Genomic DNA, 27,179 nt, shown 5'->3' with positions numbered 1-27,179 from the left:
ATGTTGTTATGTGTCATCAAGTGAGCTTTGACTTATGGAAACCTTCTGAATGAGACGCCTCCAAGAGGCTCAGGCCCTGAGCAGATGCGCCAGGATAGCACAGGCTTGACCTGGCCAGGGTCCCAATCCGGATTGGTCCCCAGCCTGGCATGGGGACCTGCGGGTGTTTACATGCCCACCCATCCTCATGACACGGACCCTCTACTACCACTCACCCCTTACCTTCCTCTGCCATTGCTGCTAGTCAAAGCACTGTACTGTTTGTACTCTTTTTAAACACTTTCAAACTGCATTTTATTTTTTGTTTTTTAATTGGTAAGCTGCTTTGTGTCCCAATTGTGGGGGGAAGCAGGATAATAGTAGTAGTAGTAGTAATAATAATAATAATAATAATAATAATAATAATAATAATATAGACCCGTTTCCAGATCAGTCCCCAGCCTGGCATGGTGACTGACAGGTTTTTACATGCCCACCCTGAACATCAAGTGGGTTATTTTCACTTTAAATCTAGTTTCTGCATCTGATTCATCCCGTGTGATAAACTCATCTGAGTCTATGATGATGTGCCTCCTGGAGCTGCCACTGCCAACGCTGGCACCAGACTGTAAAAAGAAGGCTAAATATCTCACCAGACTAGAAATCCCAGGTTTCTCAAGGATGGAGTCGTGGCAGTTAAAATGGTGTCAAAGTGCATTAATTCTGCAGTGTAGATGCAGCCTTAGTGAGAGACCAGAGATCTGCTAAAGTGAGGCAGCTCCTAAGAACTGGCATCTACATTGGAAGAGCTACTGTCTCTTTTTATGTCCATGGGGGCAATGGATGCACCCTGGCTTTTAAGGTGGACTTTCAAGAATCCATCCAAGAGGGAAAATCCTATCCTTGAAGTAAGTCCGTTGCAGTGGATGGCTGTTTTAGAATTTGAACTAAAGGGGTATCGCTAGCATCACCTCTGACTAAAATCCAAAAGGACTGTCTGTGCCACTGATGTCAAAACCAGCAACCACCCATTGCAGGTCTACTGCAAAGACAAAACTTTCTAAAGGTGTTACCCTGGCTCAGGAGATTACAAAGAGTTTCACATCTGAGCTTGTAAAGACCTCATTTAACCTTTCTGTTCAATACAGGTCCCTTTTTCTTTTTGTCCAGGATGCCAAGACTTAAAAAGGGGTCACGCAAAGTCCACCTTCCTGAACCGGACAGAGAAATCCATACAGAAATTTCTCCAAGTTACCCGGGTGAGTTTTTTAAAAAATCTGCAACCCAAAGGTGTGTGTATTGTGAGTCTTCAAGTCATTTCTGACTTATGGCGACCCTAAGGTGAGCCTATCACAGGGTTTTCTTGGCAAGATTTGTTCAGAGGAGGTTTGCTGTTGCCATCCTTTGAGGCTGGGAGAGTGTGCCTTGGGTTTCCATGGCCAAGCAGGGATTTGAATCTTGGTCTCCAGAGTCCTAGTATAATGCTCAAACCACTACACCATGCTGACTCATGCACAGGACATGAACTGTATGAGTGAATCCACAAAACCTTCCCAATCTTTTTTCCTTGTTTTCCCATACTGTACAGCCAGCCACACCAGACATGTGGCACCCTCCAGAGGTATGTGCTGCAACTCCTATCATCACCCAGCTCGTTTCATGGTGTAGTGGTTTGAGTGTTGGACTACGACTCTGGAGAGCAGAGTTCGATTCCCCACTCGAGCATATTAACCCACTTGGGAAAGCCACACTCTCTCAGCCTCAAAAGATGGCAATGACAAACCCCCTCTGAAGAAACGTGGCAATGATACTCCATGATAGGGTCCCTTTAGAGATGCCATAAGTCTGAATTGTTGTTCTTGTTCTTGATGTTGCGTGCCTTCAAGTAATTTCCATCTTATGGCGATCCTAAGGCAAACTTATCATGGAGTTTTCTTGGCAAGTTCCTTCAAGGGGGTTTGCCGTTGTCATCTTCTGAGGCTGAGAGTGTGTGACTTGCCCAAGGTCACCCAGTGGGTTTCCATGGCCGAGCAGGGATTCGAACCCTGGTCTCCAGAGTCCTAGTCCAACTCTCAGTTAGAAACAAAAGCTTGCAACAACAAGAATGTAGAGGCAGCTCTTGTTGGCATTATGACCAAATGTTAACCACTACCCAGTGGCATAGAGAGGTTTATTTCCTATACAGTGGTTCCTGCTGGATGGTTTGTGATTTTGCCCAGTAGTTCAAAGATATAGAGGAGGCTAGGAACAGACTTGGAGAGCAAATTGGACAGTTAGCAAATGTCTTGTACAGTTCGCATAGCTGTTAGAGCAAGAAGAAGGTCATGCCTGCTCAGCTTAGCTTCATTTCTTCGGTTCTGCCCTATTTAACCCCAGGAATTCATCTTCCAGTTGCCTCTCCTGGCTGCACCTCATCTTTATCTAAATATCTTGGCCCATGGATAGTCTGAATCTACCACTTGCTGAGAGGTGATGCTGGGACCCACCTGTTTTTGCCTGTTTTAGACCCCCTGTTGTATGCATTTACTCCACCAACAAGCTTATCATTTGTTATTGTTGTTTCTGACTTATGGCAACCCTAAGGCCATAGGGTTTTCTTGTCAAGATTTTGTTCAGAGGAGGTTTGCCATTGCCTTTCCCTGAGGCTGAGAGCCTGTGATTTGCCCAGCGTCACCCAGCAGGTTTCATGGCTCGGTTGGGAATCAAACCCTGGTCTCCAGCGTCCTAGTCCAACACTCAAACTCTGTCCCTGCCATTATACAATAGTTTTTAATAATTTTGTGCATGAAACAAATGTTGTGCATGTTTAACCATCAGAAAGCAAAGCTGTCACAATCTCAGCCACCCCTGAAAAACACTTTGGTTTTTGGAGTATTTCAGATTTTGGGGTTCTGGATAAGGGAGACTCAACCTGTACTAGGTTAGTTGGACCAATGGGCTGATTCTGGGAGCAGAAGTCTAAAACATCTGGAGGGCCAAAGTTTGGGAACCACTGAACTACAGGATTTCATAGCATTGAGCCAGGGCAGTTAAAGCAGTGTCAAACTGCATTAATTCTGCAATGGGGCAGTAGCCAGAGTTCCTGTACATCTTCTGGAAGGAAGGAAGGAAGGAAGGAAGGAAGGAAGGAAGGAAGGAAGGAAGGGTATTAAGCCAGCCAACTTTGCCATGACAGCTTGGAACTGATCTCACCTCTCTTTTTCCCTTGCACTAGCAAAGCAGAGTGCTTATGTACAGTCTGGTTGTTTCAGGTCCTGGATCTTCTCCTTTGCAGGTAATCCACTCCTGAAATTGTTCCACAGAGCCCAACCCAGCATCAGTTTCTCTTCTCTGACCCAGACCCCAATCAAAACCGTTCTGCAGAAGTACCTTTGGAAAGGCGAATACCCTTCCTTCCAGTCTGTGCCAATGTTTGAGAGCTGCTTTCACCAGGTAAATGGAAGGGAAGGGAGACTGTCCAGTCTGTGATGGTGCATCAGACCTCAGTCTCAAGAGCTCATAAAAGCTCTACCATCAGGATGATGAGCCTTCAAGTTGTGAAGTCAAAGGCTTTCATGGCTGGCATCCATAGTGTTTTTGTGGGTTTTTCGGACTCTGTGGCCATGTTCTAGAAGAGTTTATTCCTGACGTTTTGCCAGCAGCTGTGGCTGGCATCTTCAGAGAATGCTGGCATGGAAGGGAGTGGGGTATATATATATACTGTGTGTCACTCCTCCCAACCTAGGATCACACAAGAACTCCATAAATCAGAAACAACCTGAAGGCTATAGTTTTTTTGTGCATTTTTCGGGCTATGTGGCCATGTTCTAGAAGAGTTTACTTCTGACGTTTCATGCCTGCATTTTCTGAAGATGCCAGCCACAGATGCTGGCGAAACATCAGAAACAAACTCTTCCAGAACATGGCCACATTGCCCCCCCAAACCCACAAAAATCTATAGCCTTCAGGTTGTTGCCAATTTATGGAGTTGTCGTGTGCCTTCAAGTCGTTTCAGGCAACCCTAAGGCAAACCTATCATGGGATTTTCTGGGCACGTTTCTTCAGAGAAGGTTTGCCATTGCCATCCTCTGAGGCTGAGAGAGCGCCACTTCCCCAAGGCCACCCAATGGCCAAGTCGGAATTCAAATCCTGGTCTCCAGAGTCCTAGTCCTAGTCCAATTCCATTACACTTAGGAGACCCTAAGACAAATCCATTCTAGGCTATTTCATTCCTTTGAAATAGAGCCTATAGCACATGTTACTGGAATAAACCTCCGGAAGAGATTCGCCTTAGTTCCACCTTGGACGTTTTCAAAAAATCCTTGAAAACACATCTCTTCCGTTTAGCTTACCCTCCTGACTCTTCTTGAGAAAACTACCTCCTCATAAAAGTTACTTCTAGATGCTGGATCACGATTGGATATGATGTTTTTAAGGTGTTGTTTTATTGGTACTGCATTTTACTCTGTATTGTAATGAATTGTTTCATTTTGTGACCTGCTTTGATCACCCTAGAAAGGCGGTATATAAATAAAGTTTTTATTATTATTTATTATTATGTTATAGGTTGGTGGTCCCCCACCCAGGTACTAACCAGAGCTGACCCAGCTTAGCCTTCAAGATCAAACAAGACCTGGCGTGGCCCTTGTGGTCTCTTCCAAATCTATCATTCTATGATTCTTCATGGTGGGGTAGATCTAGGGAAATATGAGAGTAAAGTGCTATAGCAATCCGTCTGTCTTTCATTCCACTCAATCAGTCAGTACTTGCTATAGCATTGGTACTTCAGATTCAAATAATAACTAGACTGGGGGAGCACTGCAACTGCTCTGGGTTTTAATCTGAACCTAAAATCAGCTATGCAAAGTTTTGGATGAAGACTGGGAATCATGCAGCTCTCAAACCTAAGATGTTGTTGGATGACAACTCCCAGCATTCCTGACCATTGGCTATGTTGGCTAAGGGGCTGCTGGGAATTGCAACCCAACAATTATCTGGAGGGCTGCACAAAATGAAAAATGAAATGCATAGATATAGGATGGGGGACACCTGGCTGAATGAGACTCTCTGTGCAAAAGGGATCTAAGAGTCTTAGTAGAGCACAAGTTGAACATGAGTGAACAGGGTGATGTGGCAGTTAAAAAGACCAATGCAATTTTAGGCTGCATCAATAGAAGTATAGTGTCTAGATTAAGGGAAGTAATAGTGTCCCTCTATTCTGCTTTGGTCAGGCCTCACCTGGAATAATCCTGTGTCCAGTTCTGGGCACCAGAATTCAAAATGGATGTTGAGAAACTGGAGTGTGTCCAGAAGGAGGGGGACAAAAATGGCCAAGCGTCTGGAAACCATGCCCTATGAGGGAGACTTAGGGAACTGGGGATGTTTAGCCTGGAGAAGAGAAGATTAAGAGGTGATATGATAGCCCTGTTTAAATATTTGAAGGGGTGTCATACTGAGGATGGAGCAAGATTGGGCCCATTCACATTACAAAAAAAATCGGTTTTGAAACCGATTCATTCACGTGAAGTTCCTACTCACCCCGAATCTCACACAAGCGAATCCGGGGCTTGCACACCCGTTCCGTGTTAAATGGCCCCTAGCGCGGGTTTTTTGCAACCGGGTTATAAACCATTACTTTTTCAAAAAAACCGGTTCCTGGAAATATGAACTTCGCCCCGGTCGTGATCGGGGCAGTTGCAGGGGGAGGGCCGGGTTGCTGTGGGCGGGCAGTAGAGCCCGCCCCTCCTGACCCCCTCACTCTCGAGCGCTATGTTGCGCAGCCGCAGACCTTCCCGCCCACGTACAAATCAATGGCTGGAGAAGGGACAGGTCGGGCGGTGGGCATTTCTGTCCGAAACGAACATCCCCTCTTATGCCTCGTCGCTATCCATACCAGGCTCCCCCCGGATAATTTTTTTTTTAACTACTGTTGCGTTGACAAATTAAGCGCACAGACGCGCCTCTCCGATTCGTGCCTTAGGGGTTTGCAGGTGAAACTACACCCTTCTCCCTCTCTCCCCGGCCGGTAACTGTGCACCCACGGTCGCCCCTCGCTCTCCTTCACATGTTCGTGTCGCTGTAGCCGGCTCCCGCCATCAACTATTTTTTTTTTGTTTAAGCAGCCGCTTTGACAGATTATGCGCGCCGATGTGCGTATTTGGGGCCGCTGAGAGAAGGCTGACTGGCCGGCAGTCCCCTACCCTTTCTCCCCTCTAAACTGGTTACTGTGCACCCTTTGCCCCACCTCTCCTTCCCTTGTGATTAGCATTCCATTCCCATCTCCTTGGAATTTTTTTTTAATTGGAATGCTGTTTTGATAGATTATGCGCACAGTTTCATAGTAATAGGGCGCTTCAATGGGGGTGTTTTGACAGTTGTAGCACACCTTTCCCCCCCCCTCTCTTTTGTGGACACCACCCCGGGTCATTTAATGGGCCCCGGAAACCCGCCCCCCCGTTTCCCCACAAGTGCAATGTGCAGTTCTACATGTTGGCCGCCACTCCTGCGAGCGCCATACCAAAATGCCATGCCAGGTTGTGGGTGGATGCCCAGAAACTTGACCAATAACCTTTCGCCCCTTATCCCTCGCCCTCAGTGGCACCTCCCCCAAGCAGACGGCGGATGTGACCTAACCCCAATTTAGGGTCACCTGGTGGGCACCTATTGGCTGCCCAGCCAATGGCGAGGCTTGTAACCTGCCAGGTGGGCGATGCCAACCCCGGACCTCCCTCATTTTCAAATTTGCCCACTCCCCCTTTTTGGGGGCTTGGCGCCATTGCTGTTTCTAACCTCGAGCTGGTAGGATCATCACGACCCTTTCCAATGGCGGGATCGCAAGCACATGGCGTTTCGGAGATGGCTGCCAGGAAATCATCTGGTAGGGGGATAGCATGGAAACATGCAGAAACTGTGGACCTAATAGCGCTGTGGGGGGAGGAAAAGGTGCAGCAGCAACTAAGGGAGAATCATAGAAACATAGATGTGTTTGAAAACATCGCCGCAGAAATGCGGAGGAGGGGCCATGACAGAAATGCGGAGGAATGCCGCACGAAATCTAAGGCATTGAAAAGAAAATTTAAGGAGGAATATCAAAAATCGAGGATGAGCGGAAGCGGCGCAGTAGAAATGCCATTCTTCCACGAGCTTCGCAGAATATTGGCGGGGGATGCCAGCGTGGAGGCAAAGCGGGTCTCGGACGAGACCGAAGTCACGTACCACGACAGCGAGAACCTCGAGCTGGTGGAGGAAGGGCCCTCTAGACCCATCACGGAGCAGGACCCCTTGGCGGATTCGCAGGCTCCCTTGGCGGACTCGCAGGATCTGTTTTCGCAAGGTAACATGCCAATACTAATGTCCTCTATAAAAAAGTTTTGAAAGAATGTGCGCATGTGTTCCATATTATATGCACTAGAGTTTTGCCAATTGAGCAGTCGGTTTCCGCTGTGTGCCAGGCCCCCTTATGTGGCCCGCCGCCGCAATGGAAAGCCGCTCACGAATCCCTGAACACCGTTTCTGTGTTTGTGTCCGTGTGCCTGTGGCATCCGAGCAAGGCTGGTTTACTGTGCATTTTTATCTCCGCTTTACAGAGACCGTTGTTACTCCGGATCCAGATCAGGAGATAAATCTGGTGCTGCAGGAGATTGATCCGCAGACCCTGGTGCGAGAACTGCAGCAGCAGGAACCAGCGGCCAGCAGCTCGGGGTCTAACGGAAACCAAACCCAAACCCGGGCGGGAAGCAATGGTAGGTTCTCCATTGATGACAAAATGCACTTTCGGCTTCTGCTTTGCATATGGTGTGTGTATAGGCTGTGTTCAAAATACATTAGATGTATGGGCTCCCCTCCATTAATTGCATCCTACCAGAACCTTTATTAACACAGTAATCTTGGCATAAAATCACAAGCACTGGTCAACCTGAGCTTCCCCTTATCACCCATGGAGGTAGCACATGGCAAACCCCAAAAGTCTGGGGTTCCCCCAGCAGCCATTTTCCTTCCCCCCCTCCCCTCAAACTGGAATATCAGGTTTGTTTTCAACCCTGGCTGTGCCTACTATAAAAGACTGGAGAATGCCATTCAAAATCTTCCACCCTTACTTTTGTTATGGAAATCGAGTTTGGACTGCTGAATAGAGGGTAGCCTCAACTGTAATTGTTTTAATTGTAAAGCCTGATATTCCCCTTGCTCTCCTCTAGCCGCTAGAAGGTCAGGAAAAGGGACACCCTTTGAGAGTGGGACCTGTGGAACTGGTTTCTTAATTGTTTTCCGCTTGTAGAAGGGCATAAACAATGGGTAGGCGCTTCAGCACCATTAACCCACTGCAAACCTTGGGCTAATGGCCAGGCATCCGCCTTGGGATGGCCAATGCTGTTGTCCTCCAACAATAACAACAATAGTAATTTTTGCCCTCATGGGATATCAGCATACACAGGTCTATAGCTGGCCCCCAATGGTAATGTCTTCTTCCTTTGCCTTCCAGCCTCACCACTTACAGTTCCCTATTAAAATTCCTTTTCTCTTTCAGCTTGTGCCATCATGAACCCCCTAGCAGTGATGACTCCTGCGGAGAGATTGGCCCTCATTAAACGCAAGAAGGTGAGGGACTCTGCCACTGCGGCCCTTGAAAAGATTGCCTCCCAGTCCGCTGCCCAGATGAGTTCGCTTCTGGGTTTTTTGAGGGAGGAGAGTCAAAAAGAGGAGGCCAGGGAAGATAAATCACTCGGCGTCATGACACAGCTAATTGCTGAGGACAGAGAGAGCATGCAGCAACTAACAGGTGCTCTGCTGGCTAGCAACCAGATAATGGAGAAAATGTACAAGCTGATGGAGTCGCAGGGTACCCAAGGCAATGCTACTGGCATGCCGAGGAAGAAGCGCTTTAAGCGTTCCCCGGGCTCCATGCAACCATCAAATAGTTCCCCTCCTGGCCCTTCTGTCAGCCAGCAGGAGTCTCAGGGAGGGTCTACAGCATCATCTGGGGGTGCGGTTCCTGGACCAAGTACCAGGCCCATCCGCAGGATTAAGAAGCCGGTAACACTGTCCCCATGATTAAAGTTTTGGACCATGTTACATAACATCTGCCTTACTTCCAATGTTTACATTGGTTTAACTGTTTATGACAATTTTTACATGACTAGTTGTAATGGTTCCACATTTGACGTGTATCATGTTGTTAACTGAAATGGTTGTAATGGTTTTACATTGCAAATGTTTCCTGACAAGGAGTTAAATTGTTGTAATGATTTTACATTACATATTGGCCTCTTAGTCCTTAGTTTTGAGGTGGCCTAATAAAACCAATGTTCTATAAACATGTGTGTAATATGTATGTCTCCAGCAGACAAGTAGCATTGCAAAATGACCACAAGGAAACATTCTTTCAAAAAATACAAACTGTGTATTTACAATGTACACACAATATATTAACTATTTACACATCCTCAAAGTCCTCCGGCCAGCGCTGGCGCAGGACACGCTCCAGCCTCTCCACTCTCTGTTCCAGGCCCTCGAGCCTGGACAGCCTCTTCTCCATCAGGGCCAGCCTCTGGTCTTGGGCCCCTACTCGTAACAGAATATTGGAGTACCCTACAGACAACAAACAAGAACAAATAGATGTGTCAACACTCTCTTCACCCCAAAGTGCCAGTCACATATTCACTAGCACCAAAACTACTCTATCTAGTATTCCTCTTAACATGATGTCTTTAGCAGACATGTAACAGCAGTCTTTCCACACTTAGGTGCCACAGTGTTGCCCTGCTTGTGGCAACCGCCTTGTGGCATGCACTCCTCCACACAAAAAAGCATACATGTACACTGATGTGTCAGCTTGCTAGAAATAGACAGGACACATACATGCACAATTATCTACAGTCTTGCTTCCCGCTAATAGTACTGCAGGACTTAAATCCCAAGATTTAACTAGAGCAAACATGTTTGCAACTCACAAAGTGCGGGTGGTGCCGCTGCAGCGACCCCAGCAGCATGGGACGGTCCAGGCTGCGACTGCGATTCCTCAGCTGTTGGGTATGACAGAATAGTTAAGTACACATTACTTGGTTTGTTGTGTGACAGTTTAACCGGCCGCAGGGGGTGTGGGGGGGTGGGGGCGTCCTAACATACCTCGTAGCAACTGCTTTGCCATTACCTCCAACAGAACAGAAATGGGGCCTGACAGCAAAATATGCTTCTATAACACCTCCCTTGGAAGGGTCAGAGTGGATGACCACATAGTGTCCCACGGTCTAGTTTTCCTCTTCCTTGGCAACCTAATTCCAAAAACAAACTCCTGCGTGACATTCCCTGATCCAACGTACCCTCGATCTGCCCCGCCTCCTCCTCCTCCTCCTCCTCCGCTGGTGACTCGCGGACAGCAGGTGCCTCGTCCTCTCCCTCCTCTCCCAACACGGAGGGCTCCTCCTCTTCCTCCGCCTCCTGTTCCTCCTCTTCGGAAGACGGCGAGGAAGAAGGCTCACGGCGCTGGGACCCCCTCCTCCTCCTTGGTCTTCCCCGATCAGAGTCGGGGGCTGGAAAAAAATAAACGGTCTCAAGGAAAGATCATGCGCACAATTAGTCATTCCGTCCCCCTACTTGTGCAACCCCACCGCGCAACCCCACCGGTAGCCAAACCTTTGACACTTACCTGGCGGGGGCCTCCGTTCCCGAGCTGCAGGCCGCCCTGCCCTCCGCCACATGTCCGCCAGCCTCTGGTAGAAAGGCGGGCGGACATGTCGCGGGGGGCTGCCCTGGGCGATGTCCCGGGCCTTGAAGAAAGCAGCCTTAAGATTTTTGAACCTGGTCCGGCATTGCACCGGAAGCCGTCTCCAACCGTGCCTTTCGAGGTGCCGGGAGGCTCTCTCGTACAGATGGAGGTTGGGGCGGCTGCTGGATCGCATCAGCCGCCTCAACCCCGCATCTGTACGGCTGAGAGAATCGAGCAGGAGGTCGGTTTCTTGTGCCGTCCAATGCTCGATCCTTGCGAGCCTCCTCGGCGCCATCTTCCCCCAACGGACAGACTCTGCGCACACATGGGCCCAAAGTTTCAAAAAGTAGCCCTACACCTGTTAGCCAATGGCTGGAGGGCTCCACAGGTAAATTGTTACAATGTAGTCAACTCAAGCTTGGCGCCGTTAGAGGAGGAGTGCAGCCGGTGACATCACTCCCCCTCCCCTACGGTGGCCCAGAGCGGCCTAAAACTATGCGCATAGCGTGCATGCGCATAAATTATCAATTTTTTTTTTGGCAGTTACATGTTGTGTAAACGCTTGCATGAAGAAAGGGTTGGATCTTGTTTCCTATTCAGGAAACCAGACTTCTCCCTCCTCCCTCCTAAAGAATTCTGCAGGACACAATCTGTACTATGGCCTGTATTGGGGTGCTCCATGCGAGGCCAGTGCATTGCAAGTTGGGGGAAGCTGGTAGTTGATGGGACAGGGAACAAATGGTGTGGCTTATTAAACCAGCGAAATGCACAACTGTGCATGTGGTCAGGGCCTCCACTGTTCCAACACAGCAAAGCTGCAGACAATGTAATGGGAGGAGATTTATGCACCACCAAGCTATAACCTAAAGTTGCACAACTGAATGGGAGTGCAAAGCTTGTTCCACTGAACGTGGCATGTGATGGCTCTCACAGTTCCCCTCTCCCACCAACACTAGAAGGAGATGCAGGGTGAATGTCATGACATCCCTAAACACGCGCACCCAATCTCGCAGTACGCTCATGGCATGTTGTGTTTCCAAGGAAGAAAAGGAAAACATAAAGAATAGCAAAGGCAAACCTTTATTTTTGCAACAGTGAAGAGAAAAAAACACAAAACCGCGGTGGTAGACAAGTGTTTAAGGGACCCGATGCTTTAAATCCCAGAAATACTGCACCAGTGCCTCCCTTGTCTGCACACCATCTGCTTTTTCCTGGTCGGCGTTCGCAGTGCGTAAACTGGCAGCATTAAGCACAAATCGCCTTGGCCGAGATGGTGCCCCCTCCAAAATGCGCCCTCCAGTCTCCACGAGGTTGTGGAGAACACAGCATGCCACTATGACAGAGTTAACGTTCTCCTCTGCCAGCTCCAATGGTGCGGTGAGACACCGCCATCTTGCCTTCAAGCGGCCAAAGGCACGTTCCACCGTGTTCCTGGCTCGATTGAGGTGGCGATTATACAGGGCCTGGCGCGGCTGGAGAGTGCCTTTGAATGGGGTCATGACCCAGTTTTTCACCCCATATGCTGCATCTGCAATAAGCAGTGGGCCCACCTGCTTGCCACAGATGGTGACAGTAGGATTCCCTGGCACAAACAGGCCTGCACGCATGGTTTGGTAGATGGAAGAGTGGCGGAAAACGAAGCCGTCATGCGAGGTCCCGCTCCATCCAATGCACACATTGATGAATAGTCCAGTGTGGTCCACTGTTCCCTGCAACAGCATGCTGTACGTGTCCTTGCGGTTGATATACTCCCCACCCTGACGCACTGGCGAAATGATGTGACAGTGGCACCCATCAACAGCCCCGATTACTTGTGGGAATCCCATAGCCTCGAAGCCTGCCATGATCTGGAATAGAAACAGCACACCTGTAAATAGCACAGCAAGGCTAAAGGTCGGCAGTCATGGAACAAACCTGCATGTATGTAAATAGATATAGCGTGTCACCCCACCTAGAACCATTGCTGAATGATAATAACTTTAGAGGTTAGTGTTGTTGTAGTTACTATTATATGCAAAGCAAGAATATATACAAGTAGATCTGCAAGAAGGGGGGAAGGAAGACTTACACCGCCTTCAACAAATCCCAGGAAAGAATGGGAAGTAATCATAGCAATATTATGAGAAAAATGGCATACATTTATGGTATCCCCACCCTAAAGCCAAGGTTTGCTCACAGTTTGTTAATAATGCATCTAGACTTTTCCCTACCCTAAAGGGTGTAATCAGCGGCAGCAATAGCAATATTAAGTACCTTCCTGTGGTCTCCGAGGTACACTGTCTTGTGAAGGAGGACTTTCTCTATAGCCAGGACTACAGAAATAAAAATGGTGCACACTGTCGATTTCCCCACGCCGAACCGGGTGGCCGCTGTGCCATAGGACCCCTGGTTAGCCAGGATCCAAAGTGCGATTGCCACCCTCTTCTCCACCGGTATGGCGGAGCGCAGACGGGTGTCCTCCCTGCAGATCTCCGGACGCAGCTGTTCGACAATAAGCAGGAAAAGCCTCCTAGGCATCCTCAGATGCTCTATCCATTTTTCATCGGACCAAACAGTGCATAACAGCTTCGGCCAGAAGTCCGTCTCGTGTGGGTAGACCCACCACCTCCTGGGCAATGGCCGGAGACATTGGGAAATTCTCCCACCCACAGTCGCTACAGTTTGCTGGGCAAGGCGACCAACCACGAGGCTACTCTTCCTGCGAGCGTGCTTCCTCCTACTCGCCCTCCTCCTGTTCGCAGCGAGCATACATTGGAACTGTTGGAGGCGCCTATGCCTGCGCCGCAACAACGCAACAACAGACCTGATTATAGCTTGTTGGGCCAGGATGAGATACAACAAGGGATGCATCTTCCGCTCTTACTGTTGGAACTGCAAATGCCGGACAAAATGGCGACAGCAGATGTGTGGTCGCAAGGCAATTGCCAACAGCGGAAGTAAACATGTAAACCAACACAAAAACAAAAAAGACACGTGACTGTAGGGAACCTCGCGAGAAAGAAACGGTGTGCATGCGCATAAGCTTTCAAAATTGAAAATAATGTTATTTTTTCGTGTTAAAAGGGGAGGGTGAGGTACGTATGCAAAATTTCCGGGAAAGGCGGAACTGTGAATGTTCATAAACGGGATGAAATAAGAACTGAGGGGGAAAAGAGCACACACATGCGCATATGTTTTCAAAAATTACAGTAATTTTTTTTTAAGTTGAAGATTCAATCAGAATGAAATCTTTCCGGGGAAGGGACGGTTAATGTTCGGAAACATGAATCGAAGCGAAAAAAACAATAGGGGAAAGAAACGGGGTGAATACATAACGCACGCATGCGCACAATCTTTCAACCCAAAGCAAAAGAAAAAAAAAATCCCCGGTCTGTTCCGGGTGCGTCAGCACCTACGTCGCCACCTACGTCACTTGACATGCGGAAAAACCGAACAGGTTCGCAAATGACCGGGTAAGGCGCCCCATATTTATTCGGATTGCGGGAATATGAACTTTCACCCGGGTCAAACTGCCGCGGGTGGCTTCGAAGGTGGAAAAGCAATGGGCACTCGCGACCGGGTAGACCCGAAGAGGGGCCTTCCGGATCGACCCGGATCTGACCAGGCTTTATGGGTCAGTCTGAAAGGGGCCATTGTTTTCTGCTGCTCCAGAGAACAGGACCAGGAGCAGTGGATACAAGCTGCAGAAAAAGAGATTCCACCTCAACATTAGAAACAACTTCCTAACAGTAAGAGCTGTTCAACAGTGTAATACACTTCCTTGGAGAATGGTGGAGTCTCCTTCTTTGGAGGTCTTTAAGCAGAGGCTAGATGGCTATCTGTTGGGGATGCTTTGACTGAGAGTTCCTGCATGGCAGAATCGGGTTGGACTAGATGGTCCTCGTGGTCTCTTTCAACTTTATGATTTTATAATTCTACAATACCCACTCAGTCCTGGATTCCCTTCCTAAAATGGATTCCACGCCTTGGATAGTTCCTTTAAAGTGTAGAAATAATGCAGTTTGAGACTACTTGAATTGATGTAGCCCCATTCTACAGAATCCTGGGATTTGTAGTTTTACAAGGTATTTAGCCTTCTCTGCCAAAGAGGGCTGGCGTCTCAGCAAACTACAAATCCCAGGATTCTGTAGGAATAGGATGGAGCCATGGCAATTAAAATGGTGTCAAACTACCTTATTTCAACAGTATAGATGCACGGCAAAACCCGGAGCAAAGTTGACCATAGAGTTGTGCTGGAGAACATAGACATTTCTAGCGAAAGCAATTCTCTAGGCATTTGTAGGTCCTCCAGCATGGTTCTATGATCAGCTTCTGGCAGATGTTGACCATAGACTTGCACTGGAGATTCCTAGAGAGGTGTTCTCTTTTGTTAAAAAAAATAGTGGTGTTTTATGTGCGGTTTTTCCACATTCATGGGGGTCCTTCTTCGCTAACCCCAGGGAATGCGGAGGGACCACTGTCTTTGGAAAGTTTTAAATAAATAAATAAATAAAAAGATAAGAAACACGGAGCAAACCTAAGGTAGACCCCAGTCTAATCTGGCAGAGCTTCTCTTTGGTGATTCTGACAAGAATTGTTCTGGGTTTCCACTCTCGCAGGTCACCCGAAGGGGCAGGCATGTGTTCATCCACAACCACAGCAATGAAGCCATCATTGGCATCGCCTCCAGCAACGTCAAACTTCCCTTGCCCAACTTGATGTTCGTTGCTCGCCCCGTCGTTGGTCCATTTTCCTCGGGACCACGCACAGGGGAGCCAATGCTTACCAGGTAAGTACTGGCTACAACGGCGTCTGTCTCCATAAAAAAAATTCCATACCGATTGTTTCCATCCAGAATGTTCATAGAATCATAGAGTTGGAAAATACCTCAAGGGCCATCCAGTCCAACCCCATTTTGACATGCAGGAACTCACAATCAAAGCATCCCTAACAGATGGCCATCCAGCTTCTGCTTAAAGACCTCCAAAGAAGGAGACTCCACCACAGTCTCCAAGGGAGAATGTTCCACAGTTGAAGAGTTCTTAAAGTCAGGAAATTCCTCCTAATGTTGAGGTGGAATCTCTTTTCCTGCAGCTTGCATCCATTGCTCCGGGTCCTGTTCTCTGGGCAGCAGAAAAAAAGCTTGGTCAAAAAAACCTCAATGTGGCATCACTTCAAATACTTAAACAGGGCTATCATATCACCTCTTAACCTTCTCTTCTCCAGGTTAAACACCTCCAGCTCTCTAAGTCATTCCTCATAGGGCATGGTTTCAAGACCCTTCACTATTTTAGTTGCCCTCCTTTGGACACGCTCCAGTTTCTCAACGTACTTTTTGAATTGTGGTGCTCAAAACTGGACACAGGATTATTCCAGGTGGGGCCTGACCAGAGCAGAATAGAGTGGCACTATTACTTCCCTTAATCTAGACACTATATTTCTATTGATGCAGCCTAGAATCACATTGGCCTTTTTAGCTGCCGCATCACACTGTTGACTCATGTTCAACTTGTGGTCTACTTGGATCCCAGATCCCTTTCACACATAGAAGTTTATTGCACACTCCCCCCCCCCCCCCCCGTTATGGGAACTGGAAGGGGACTCTTGGGGCTGCGCATGACCTGGAAAAAACTGATTTTATTGCACAGCGAATCATCCTCAAAAGGGTCCTGTTCCATCCCACGGTGCCAAGCCATCCCCATTCACTGCTGAGAAGCGTTAAATGTTCTGGTCGGAAGTCTTCCGACCGAGGAAAATGGCACCCGTCAGCACTGAATGGGGACGGCTTGATGCTGGGGAACAGAATGGGGCCCTTTTGAGGACGATTCACTGTGTGATAAAATCCGTTTTTTACAGGTTGTGCACAGCCCCGAGAGTCCCCTTCCAGTTCCCATAATGGGGGGGAGGGGGGATGGTGTGCGATAAACTTCATAGTTTCCTTAAGGCAGGTGTCTCCCATCCTATATCTATGCATTTCATTTTTTGCCCTAAGTGCAGTACTTTACATTTCTCTGTGTTGAAATTCATTTTGTTATCTTTGGCCCAGCCTTCTAGTCTATTCAGGTCATTTTGAATTTTGATCCTGTTCTCTGGGGTATTTGCTACTCCTCCTAATTTGGTGTCATCTGCAAATTTGATAAGCATGCCCCATATTCTTTCATCTAAATCATTGCTAATGATGTCTAGAACATCCTGTCTGAAATGTTTCCATCCTGAATGTTCTGTCCTGGGTTTTTCCATCTTGAGCATCCCATCCTTAATGTTTCCATCCTCTCTTCCCATCCCAGGCTCCTCCCTTTAAAATTTGTACGGATCTCCATCCATGATCCTGAAAAGCATCTCATCAAAATCAAGCTGATCAATGGCCGCACGTATTACCTTCAGCTTCACGCACCCACAGAGGAGGAGGAAGCCCAGTTTGATCGCTGGCTGTCACTGGTCTACCTTCTCCATCACCCACCGGCCTGCTATCTGCAGCCTAAGCCCATGTCTTGCACCATCATAGACAACCTAAGCATTGAGCTCATCCCAAGTGAGGAAGAAGATGTGAGTACAAAGATGTCTTTATGGGGTTTGTTTTGTAGCAGCCCGTTTTGTGCCAGGGTTGGGAGATGGACAGAGATAGGGACAGCAGGCGTGGGGAGTCTGAAAAACCACCACGGCTTCGATTTGCATGCAAAATTACTCAAAGTCCTGGGTTCAGATCCCAGGAGCTGAAGTACTTAGCACAGATCTCAGGTAGGTACACAGCTGTCCGTGGCTGAACTCTTGAAAAGATAGAGCCTGCTAACCTGAGCAGATGAGGTGAGCATGGAGGTGGACATATGGCATGCCCCACACAACATAACATTTTTGGACTATAACTCCCAGATCCCCCTGGCCAGTATGAGGATTCTAGGAAGTGGAGTCCAAAGGTAAAGTTTACTGTGTTCTGAGTAGCTTAATGTCACACGATTGTGGAAATGAATTGCATTAGAGTCAAGTGAACAATGCAGCGTGAATAGGGTTGCCATCATGGAGGACCTCCAAACCGGGACAAATGTAGGACCAGGTTTGAAAATGTAGGACTTTTTTTTTTTTTAATTTCCTGGCTAGGAAATTAAAAAAAAGTCCTACATTTTCAAACCCTGTCCTCCTCCTCCCGGCTTCGGAGGACGCCTAGGCTCTCTCCCAAGCCGGGAGGAGGAACAGGGGCCGCTTGGAATCGCGCCGCGGTTCCAGTGGCCTCTTCCTCCTCCCGGCTTCGGAGGACGCCTAGGCAGCCTCCCAAGCCAGAAAGGGGCGCGGGGAAGCTTGGCACCGTGGCGATCGCCACAGTGCCAGGCTTCCTCCTCCTCCTCCCGGCCTGGGAGGGCGCCTAGGCCGCCTCCCAGGCCAGGAAGGGGCGCGGGGAAGCTTGGCACCGTGGCGATCGCCACAGTGCCAGGCTTCCTCCTCCTCCTCCCGGCCTGGGAGGGAGCCTAGGCCGCCTCCCAGGCCAGGAAGGGGCGCGGGGAAGCTTGGCACCGTGGCGATCGCCACAGTGCCAGGCTTCCTCCTCCTCCTCCCGGCCTGGGAGGGAGCCTAGGCCGCCTCCCAGGCCAGGAAGGGGCGCGGGGAAGCTTGGCACCGTGGCGATCGCCACAGTGCCAGGCTTCCTCCTCCTCCTCCCGGCCTGGGAGGGAGCCTAGGCTGGCTCCCAGGCCGAGAAGGGCGGGGGGAAGCCTGGCATCGCGGCGATCGCCTCGGTGCCAGGCTTCCTTCTCCTCCTCCCGGCCTGGGAGGGAGCCTAGGCCGGCTCCCAGGCCGAGAAGGGCGGGGGGAAGCCTGGCATCGCGGCGATCGCCACGGTGCCAGGCTTCCTCCTCCTCCTCCCGGCCTGGGAGGGAGCCTAGGCCAGCTCCCAGGCCGGGAAAGAGGCGGAGGCTGCTCCTCATCGCGGCGATCGCCGCGGTGGGAAGCGGCCTGCTCCTCCTCCCGGCCTGGGAAGAAGCCTAGGCCGGCTCCCAGGCCGGGAAGGAGGCGAAGGCCGCCCCTCATCGCGGCGATCGCCGCGGTGGGAAGCGGCCTCCTCCTCCTCCCTGGCCTCGTGGAGGCCTTGAGGACCCCGCGGCCAGAGCTCCGACCGCGGAGCTGCCTCGAAGGCCTCTCTGGGGCCCGGGAGGGAGCGTCTCCGCGGCTGGAGCTCCAACCGCGGAGAGCCTTTCCAGGCCTCAGCAAGGCCTTGGAGCCGCCGCGGGGCCTGAGGTGGCCGCGGTGGGCGGGGCCGTCCCGGTTTGGGCGCCAAACCGGACCGGGACCGGGACAGCACCGCCCAAACCGGGATTGTCCCGCCCCCCGGCGGGATATGGCAACCCTAAGTGAACCAAGTCCAAAATCCATACCTGAGAAACACCACAGTTGAGTTAAATGCAATTCCACAGTGATGTGCAAGCTTTTGCGTTCTCCAGAACTCTTCATTAGATGGGTGTGTGTGTGTGTGTGTGTGTGTGTGTGTGTGGAGACAGGGAGCAGGGGAAAGGAAAGCATGGAAGCCCCAGAATTTGGCTAGATGTTTTACCCGTTAAGGTTTACAATTAAATTAAGTCTCTGGTAGGTGCAGGTTTTACATGACACATACAACCATATGGGCCTTTTTTCACTGTGGTTTTGCTCAGTATGTTCATGCTTACATATAGGCCTCTATAGAGTCAGAAATGGAAAAAGCATAAGTTCCCCAATAACTTCCCACTGAGTTACTGGTTAAGGGGGGTTACAATCAGGAGGTGATGGCAGCATAGCTAGATGATCTTCAAGGGTACCATCTACTTGAGAGTAGGAGCATAAAAAAGCTAATTACACCTCTCCTGAAGATCTCAGTCTTTCAGATACTCTGGAAGTTGTATAACTGGAAACTACGCTTAAGCTTGTTGGGTAGTACAGGTTGAATCTCCCTTATCCTAAATGCTTGGGTCCAGTAGCATTTGGTATTGGTTCATTGATTGCTTTCGCATTTTGGAATGCCTGTGTTTGCATATACATATATAATACTGGAGATGGAACCCAAGTCTAAACACAAAAATCATTTATGTCTCATATTAACATTATATACATAGCTTGAAAGTAATTTTATAAACAATCTTTTAGAAATAATTTTGAACAAAGTCTGTGTACACTGGACCATCAGAAAGCAAAGGTGACACTGTCTCAGCCACCCATGAAAAACCTTTTGGCTTTTGGAGTACAGTGGGCCCTTGGTATCTGCTGGACTTTGGTTCCAGGATCCCTGTGGGTACCTAAATCTGTGGATGTTCAAGTCCTATTAAATACAATGAACAATAAATTAGTGTGTCTTATATAAAATGGCAAAATCAAGGTTGCTTGGATTTGTTTGTTTGTTTTTTCAAGCCATGGATGCTTGAATCTGTGGATAAAGAATCCTTGGCTATGGAGGGCTGGTTGCATTTTGTATTTCAAAATTCTGGATAAGGGAGGCTCAACCTGTATAGATATAAATGAACAAAATGTTTCTTTTACCTTGGATTTCAGGAAGATTGGAAGGATCAGAAAGGGAAAAAGCCTCCTGCTGAACAGAAGAGGTTCAGCATCGAACAAGAAGAATATACAGATGAGGAGCGGGAAATACTCCAGGCAAAGCCTAGCCGGATCCGAAGTGAACGGCACTTGTACGTTCATGAAGGCAGCTATGAGACCTACAAAGGGAGCAGCATAAAGGCCAGATCATCCAGGTCATCCAGGTAAGCTCAGAAGAGCTTTCTGTCTTCAGAAAACCTTAGAATCATTGAATCCTAGAGTTGGAAGAGACCCCAAGGGCCATCCAGTCCAACCCATTCTGCCATGCAGGAACTCACAATAAGAGCACTCTCAACCAATGGCCATCCAGCCTCTGTTTAAAGACCTCCAAAGAAGTAGACTCTACCACCCTCTAAGAAACTGTGTTCCACTGTCAAATAGATCTTACTACTAGGAGGTTCTTTGTAATGTTCAGGTGGAATCTCTTTTCCTGTAACTTGCATCCATTGTTCCAGATCCTCGTCTCTGGCTAGTTATATTGATGGACATGATTGAATTAGACAAACTTACCTGTAGTTGAAACAATACTTCATTAAGTGAAGTAGAAAAAGTATGGTTACCAGTGATAAAATACTGGAGTAAAAATTGGCAAGGTTTGACACTATAACGCTTTGCAATGAATTGGGAAACTGCTATAAATAAGACAACTTCAAGCTCAGCACAAGACAAGGATTTTATTCTCTTTTTGCCTTTTCCTTCTATTATTATATTTTTCCCTTGAACATTTGTGGTTTTGAATAGTCAGATCCACTGAGAACATCAAAAAATTTAAAGAACGGTGGTGATAGGATGACTTAAGCAACAACGGAAGGAGGAAAGCATCATAACTTAAGAGTCAGAAAGAAATACAGTATTAGGATTTTTTAAAATCAAGAATGAAGAATACTGTTATTTTGTGAGGTTACAATTATGAACTAGTAAACAGTTAGTATGTATATATTGCTATAATATGCATTTTATTTTATTTGTTTGATATGTTATAAATAAAAGATTTTTAAAAAAGGAGGAGACTCCTCCGTCCTCCAAGGGAGCGTCTTCCACGGTCAAACAGCTCTTACTGTCAGGAAGTTCTACTCAATGTTGAGGTGGAATCTCTTTTCCTGTAGCTTGACTCCATTGCTCCGTGTCCTATTCTTTGGGACAGCAGAAAAGAAGCTTGCTCCCTCCTCAATATGACATCCCTTCAAATATTTAAACAGGGCTATCATATCACCTTACCTTTTTCTTCTCCAGTCTAAACATCCTCAGCTCCCTAAGTCTTTCCTCATAGGGCATGGTTTCCAGACCCTTCACCATTTTAGTCACCCTTCTCTGGACATGCCCCAGCTTGTCCACATCTCCTTTTGAATTGTGAGGCCCAGAACATTATTCCAGGTGAGGCCTGACCAAAGCAGAATAGAGTGGCACTATTACTTCCCTTGAACTAGGCACTATACTTCTATTGATGCAGCCTAGAATCACATTGGCCTTTTTAGCTGCCACATCGCACTGTTGACTCATGATCAACTTGTGATCTACTAGGATTCCTAGATCCCTTTCACACATGCTGTTGTCAAGCCAGGTGTCCCCCATCCCATATCTATGCATTTCATTTTTCCGCCCTAAGTATAGCAGAGCTTAACAAAAAGCCATCTAGCTGCAATTAACTGGTGGGCAAGTCTGATAGGCTGTGTCTTAAGAGAGATCTTTGTAAGTTGCCACATTGTTTTCACGATGTAGCTAGTGAGGTATAAAGCGCTGGGTGATTTCGGCTCATGGGATGTTGAGCAGCTTCTTCTGTATGACCCCTTTGACTTAAAATCATTAGGTATGTCTTTGCCATGGTCACATCCTTGTTTGAGGTTTGACTGGCATTCCCCAGGGCAGCATCTTTTGCATGGTGGCACCTTGTTTGTGGTGTTGTTGTTATGTGCTGTCCCACTGACTTCAAATTATGGCAACAAAACCTCCAGATAAAGAAACTGTTATCAGCAGCCCTGCTCTGATCTTGCAAACTCATGGCTGTGTTTTCCTTGATTGAGTCAATCCATCCACTTTAAGTGATGTTATGTGTTTTTAACTGATGTTATATGATGTATTTTGATCTGTTGCTGTTCTTTGCCTCAATCCATGACGAGAGAAGATAAGAAATCATTATCATCGTCGTCGTCATCATCATCATCAATGCAGTATTCCTTTCTCCATTTGTTTTTCCAATGAGTCCTGTGTCCAGTTCTGTGCCCCACAATTCAAAAAGGATATTGAGAAACTGGAGCGTGTCCAAAGGATAGCGATTAAAATGGTGAAGGGTCTGGAAACCATGCCCTATGAGGAACGCCTTAGGGAGCTGGGTATGTTTAGCCAGGAAAAGAGGCAGTTAAGAGGTGAAAAGATAGCCTTGTTTATGTATTTGAAGGGATGTCAAATTGAGGATGGAACAAACTGATTTTCTGCTGCTCCAGAGAATAGGACCTGGAATAATGGATGCAAGCTATAGGAAAAGAGATTCCAGCTAAACATTAGGAGGACCTTCCTGACAGTAAGAGCTGTTTGATAGTGGAACACACTCCTTCCTCGAAGTGTAGTGGAGTCTCCTTCCTTGGAGATCTTTAAGCAGAGGCTGGATGGCCATCTGTTGGGGATGCTTTGATTGAGAGTTCCTGCATGGCAGAAGGGGGTTGGACTGGATGGTCCTTGCGGTATCTTCCAACTCTATGATTCTGTGACTCTATACTCTCAGCCTTTCGGTGGTAAAGCATTTAGTACTGCTGGAATTATCGTCACCACTGCTAGAAGATAAGAATAGTTTTTACTCCTACTGCACCAATTTGTTCCTGGAAAAGCTTAAAGACAACAGTTTAGACCAAATTAAAATTTTTGTATCTTCTTCGCAGACAGCCCCAAGTAGAGCCTATTGAAATATATTGGTAATATAGTTGCCCCTCCAGGTCTGTGGACTTGAGATTGACAAACTTGAAAATCCTCAGAGGGGCAACCACCATTAACTTCAATGGGGCACGCACTCTATTCAAGCCTATGGGGCTTGAATATGCCCCATAGGGGGGTCTGGAATGGATCCCCCACATCTTCGAAGGGGCAACTGTATATAATAACACTAGCCCTCTCTGGGGAAGTGGTAGTAATTCTATGGGTCTTGGGATGCTGCCACATTGCAGAATTAATGCAACTTGACACAGCTTTAACTGCCATGGCTTCATCCTATGCAGTTTGTTGTCGCACCAGAGCTCTCTGACAGGGAAGGCCAAATATCTCACAAAATGACAAATCCCAGAATTCCATAGCATTGAGCCATGGCAGTTGAAGCATCAAACTGCATTTATTCTGCAGTGTAGATGCAGCCATAGGCTAAACAAGTATGTAACCTCTTCCAAGCCCTGAGTAATGCCAGCCTACTTCATTGAAGGGTTGGCAGTCATGCACCCCTCTAGATATTGCTGGACTGTGACTTCCAGCATTACCACCATTGGCTATGCTAGCTAGGGCTGGTGGGAGTTGTAGTCCAACATCTGGAGGGCCACATGAACCCCAGCCCTGCTTTATGGATTTGTTGTAAGGATGATAACTAGATGATGCTTGTGAAGCACTGTACAAATGCTATTGTTTTTGTTATTATTTTTAGGAATTTCAGCTTGGAATCTTTCTTACCAGAGCTATCTTATGTCTCTGCAGCTGAAAGGGTTACTCATCCTCCACCAAAACCACCAGCATTTCCAGGTTTGTAGAAAGAAAATGCCCTTGCCAGCTGTTTCCCTACCTTCTCTCTCCTCCCCAGCTATGCAGCATAAGGTTTCCAAGACCAAAAATTGCCCCAAATATCCGTATCTCCCAACTTTCTGTTTGAACAGTCCCACTTGTTGGGGCGTCGAGAGACATGCTATGTCCACTATGACCACGTGCAGAGTTGATCCACGTAGGCAGGACGCCACTAAAAGGCTCTTGGAGAGACGTCTGCAAAGGCTTAGGGCTGCAAGAAAAAATTCCTCCCAGGCAGGTTTCAGCCTTGAGCTCCCCGCCTGAAGAAAGAACAGAGCTGGACAGCAAGGCTCTCTCCAACACAAGGGCTTTAATCACTTGCTATAAGCTATATACAAGATCGCACAGAGTACCAGACAGCCATCTTGGATACTCACAGCTCCATACAAACAAAGTGCTTTGCTAGTCTCCGACCACAACAACTCAAAAAACAACTCAACCAACAACCAACAATAGAGACAGTCACCTGCTCCCTTTTATAGGTGGTCTTCTATGAAGTCATGTGACAGCCATGCCACCAATGAAACCTTGCTGGTTTCATCCCCAATGCATGTTGCATCATACTGTATCCCATGATGCACCCCTTGACTGATTTCACCTGCTGTGCATGTTGCATCAGATGCCCCATGATGCACAGCTTCCAAATGCTGACTCATGCACACCTGCCACTTGAACTTTAGTTACTTCTGCTCCAGTTCCACCTAGTGTCCACATCCATGTCATTTCCAGGCCAAGTGTGCCACCTCTGCCATCCCACTTTTTAATTTGCTTTTAAAATGTCCCAGCTACTCTCTCCTCCTCCCGCTTTCATCTTTTGCCCTCAGTTGCTGCAAACTGATTTCCAAACACAAAAGTAGTCTGTACTCCATTAACTCAGCCAGGAGGGAGAGTAGAAGAGAAGATAAAATCCTGCCCTTCAGGATGGCAACTGCCATGATTCCTGGATGGGATAATGGACCCCCTAAGACCCACATGCCCCCCCTAAAAAAAAAACAACACAAGCAAAAGCAAAGTAGCCCACCATCTATTTTTGATTCTGAAAAATGGGTTTCATTTGTATGGGGTTTTTAAGATGTTGAGCAATGTAATGGGGCTATGCAACCTCTTTAAAATGTGAATTGCCTCTCTTGGGGTGAAGCAAAGCACTTCTGACGTTTTGCCAACATCTGTGGCCGGCATCTTCAGGATGGCAAAACGTCAGGAATAAACTCTTCTTGAGTATGGCCACACAGCCCGAAAAACCCACAAAAATCTATGGATGCCGGCCATGAAAGCCTTCGACTTCACAGTTTATAATCAGTTAAAACATTTTACAAAATATTGAAATCATGCTCATGGGCCGATTTGAATTAAATCAACTGGTCCCACAGGCTCTAGCAAAAAGCCACTTTTTAGTTGGCATTGAATAACATCAATCTGGCCTCTGCGTTGGACTATGACTCCGGAGACCAGGGATCAAATCACGGCTTTGCCATGTAAACCCACTGGGTGACCTTGGGTAAGTCACACTCTCTCAGCCTCAGAGGATGGCAGTGGCAAATACCCTCTGAATGAATCTTGCCAGAAAACCCCATGATAGGTTCATTGTCTTAGGGTTGCCAGAAGTCCTAAAAGACTTGAAGTCCCACAACAACAGTTCCATGATTGGGGTGCCACAGCCAAGAAGGCCCTGCAGCTTCTGTTAGCCCTACATGACCAGGGCTGATGGGAGTTGGAGTCCAACAATATCTAGGGGACCATTGGTTCTGCACCTGCACCCTAATCTCCCTGTTAGGGCTTCTCTGAAAATGGAACAAGATGGCAGTTTCTGAACATAGAAGAGTGCTCCAATAATTTTAAAAGAGGTGTGTGCCAAAGGTTTTAAAACCCAAGCAGTGACTTTATGGGGTGCATCTGCACTGTAGAAATAATGCTGTTTGATACCAGTTGTAGCTCCATCCTATGGAATCCTGGGATTTGTAGTTTAGCAAGGTCTTGCGCATTCTCTGGCAAAGAGTGCTGGGGCCTCACCAAACTACTGATCCCAGGATTTTGTAGGATGGGGCCATGGCAGTTAAAGTGGTGCCAAACTGGATTATTTCTACAGTGCAGATGCACCCTTGTTACTATCAATGAGCAAGGCATGTGCCAGTAATCTGCATCTTATGTTTTTGTGCTGCTTGTTATTTCCCTTTTTAGTGCGCCAAAAGGAAGAAAACAGCAGTCTTAATATAGTCACAATCTATTCTGATGTCTCCAAAACTCTCAACAAAGCAAAACATGCACAGTACGCAAACTGAACACTGAAGCAGAAGCGTCTTGGTTGGATCAGAATGGAGGAAGCAAAGAGGAAAGAAGGACCCACAGGTATGTAGTAAACCTGCTAGTGGTAAAAAAGATATTTGTTGTTCATTTCCCAGCCGAGAAAAGGATTTCCTGATACGAGAAATCCCCTCAGGAAAAATAAATCAGCACTAGATTGTTGCAAGGTTTTCTGCCAGTATTAAGACTTTCTGCAATCTTCTGGAGAATTATTGTGCACAGAAAATATACATGGTTTCTCTGTGCAAAAAAGAAAAAAAGGAAAAATTTGCACAGAAAATGTTTCCTGCAAAGATTTGGGCTTTGGGGCCCTGTGTCATGTAAGCAAGATGCAGTGAACCCAGGTGGAATTCAAAGTAATTTGTTCATGTAGTGAAGCCCTGAGAAAAAGAAGTTGGTAGCATAAGACCTGGAATATCGTGGGCCCGGCACATTTGCTGGGGTTATGGGCACAGGACCCCACAAGAGAATGGGGAAAAACGCAAATATAGAAACACTAATTTCTTTTAGCCTGGGAGAACCCCTCTCTAGGAATCTCTAGGTCCTCCAGAACAACTCTATGGTCAACTTCTATTGGAGGTTGACCATAGAATTGGGAGTTTATCACATGGCATTTAAACCGACTTACCCCATTTGCATCCCAGACACTGGCATTTCAGGTCTTTTCCAATTCTGAGCTATTATCATTCTAGCAGCTGTTATCATATATAACATAATACGCCAACGCTCTTGGCCAGTTTATCACACCTCCTTTCTGGATCTCAGGCTGCATCACACTACATCCAAGAACTCCCCCCACAATCCATATGGTTATCTACTCACCTTGGCATTAGGCAACATCTTTCTTCCTGCCTTTGTCCCCCAATGCTCCAGTTTTGCATTTCTCTTGCTATTCACACACACACACACACACACACCTTGCCATTCATAGATA

At 47.5% G+C, this 27,179-nt stretch overlaps 2 protein-coding genes across 2 annotated transcripts; one reads left to right on the top strand and one right to left on the bottom strand.

Moving 5' to 3' along the window:
* Nucleotides 1-1,150: 1,150 nt before the first annotated feature.
* LOC149310335 (uncharacterized) lies at nt 1,151-26,223 on the top strand. The gene is made up of 7 exons (XM_089528372.1): nt 1,151-1,238; nt 3,254-3,411; nt 15,259-15,428; nt 16,927-17,185; nt 20,147-20,355; nt 23,811-23,905; nt 26,123-26,223. The coding sequence occupies exons 1-7, from the start codon at nt 1,151-1,153 to the stop codon at nt 26,221-26,223; spliced, it is 1,080 nt and encodes a 359-aa protein (XP_089384498.1).
* LOC149310336 (uncharacterized) lies at nt 11,797-13,510 on the bottom strand. The gene is made up of 2 exons (XM_089528341.1): nt 12,914-13,510; nt 11,797-12,507 (listed from the first exon to the last, which is right to left on the bottom strand). Exons 1-2 carry the CDS (start codon nt 13,508-13,510, stop codon nt 11,797-11,799), a joined length of 1,308 nt encoding a protein of 435 aa, XP_089384467.1.
* Nucleotides 26,224-27,179: the final 956 nt, after the last annotated feature.

Source organism: Sceloporus occidentalis, unplaced genomic scaffold (assembly GCF_023333645.1).
Source record: "Sceloporus occidentalis isolate IW3139 unplaced genomic scaffold, rSceOcc1.0.p SCAF_6, whole genome shotgun sequence".
Classification (NCBI taxonomy): Eukaryota; Metazoa; Chordata; class Lepidosauria; order Squamata; family Phrynosomatidae; genus Sceloporus; species Sceloporus occidentalis.
The sequence above is the reverse complement of the archived record's forward strand: the minus strand, read 5'-3'. Positions and strand labels throughout refer to the sequence as shown.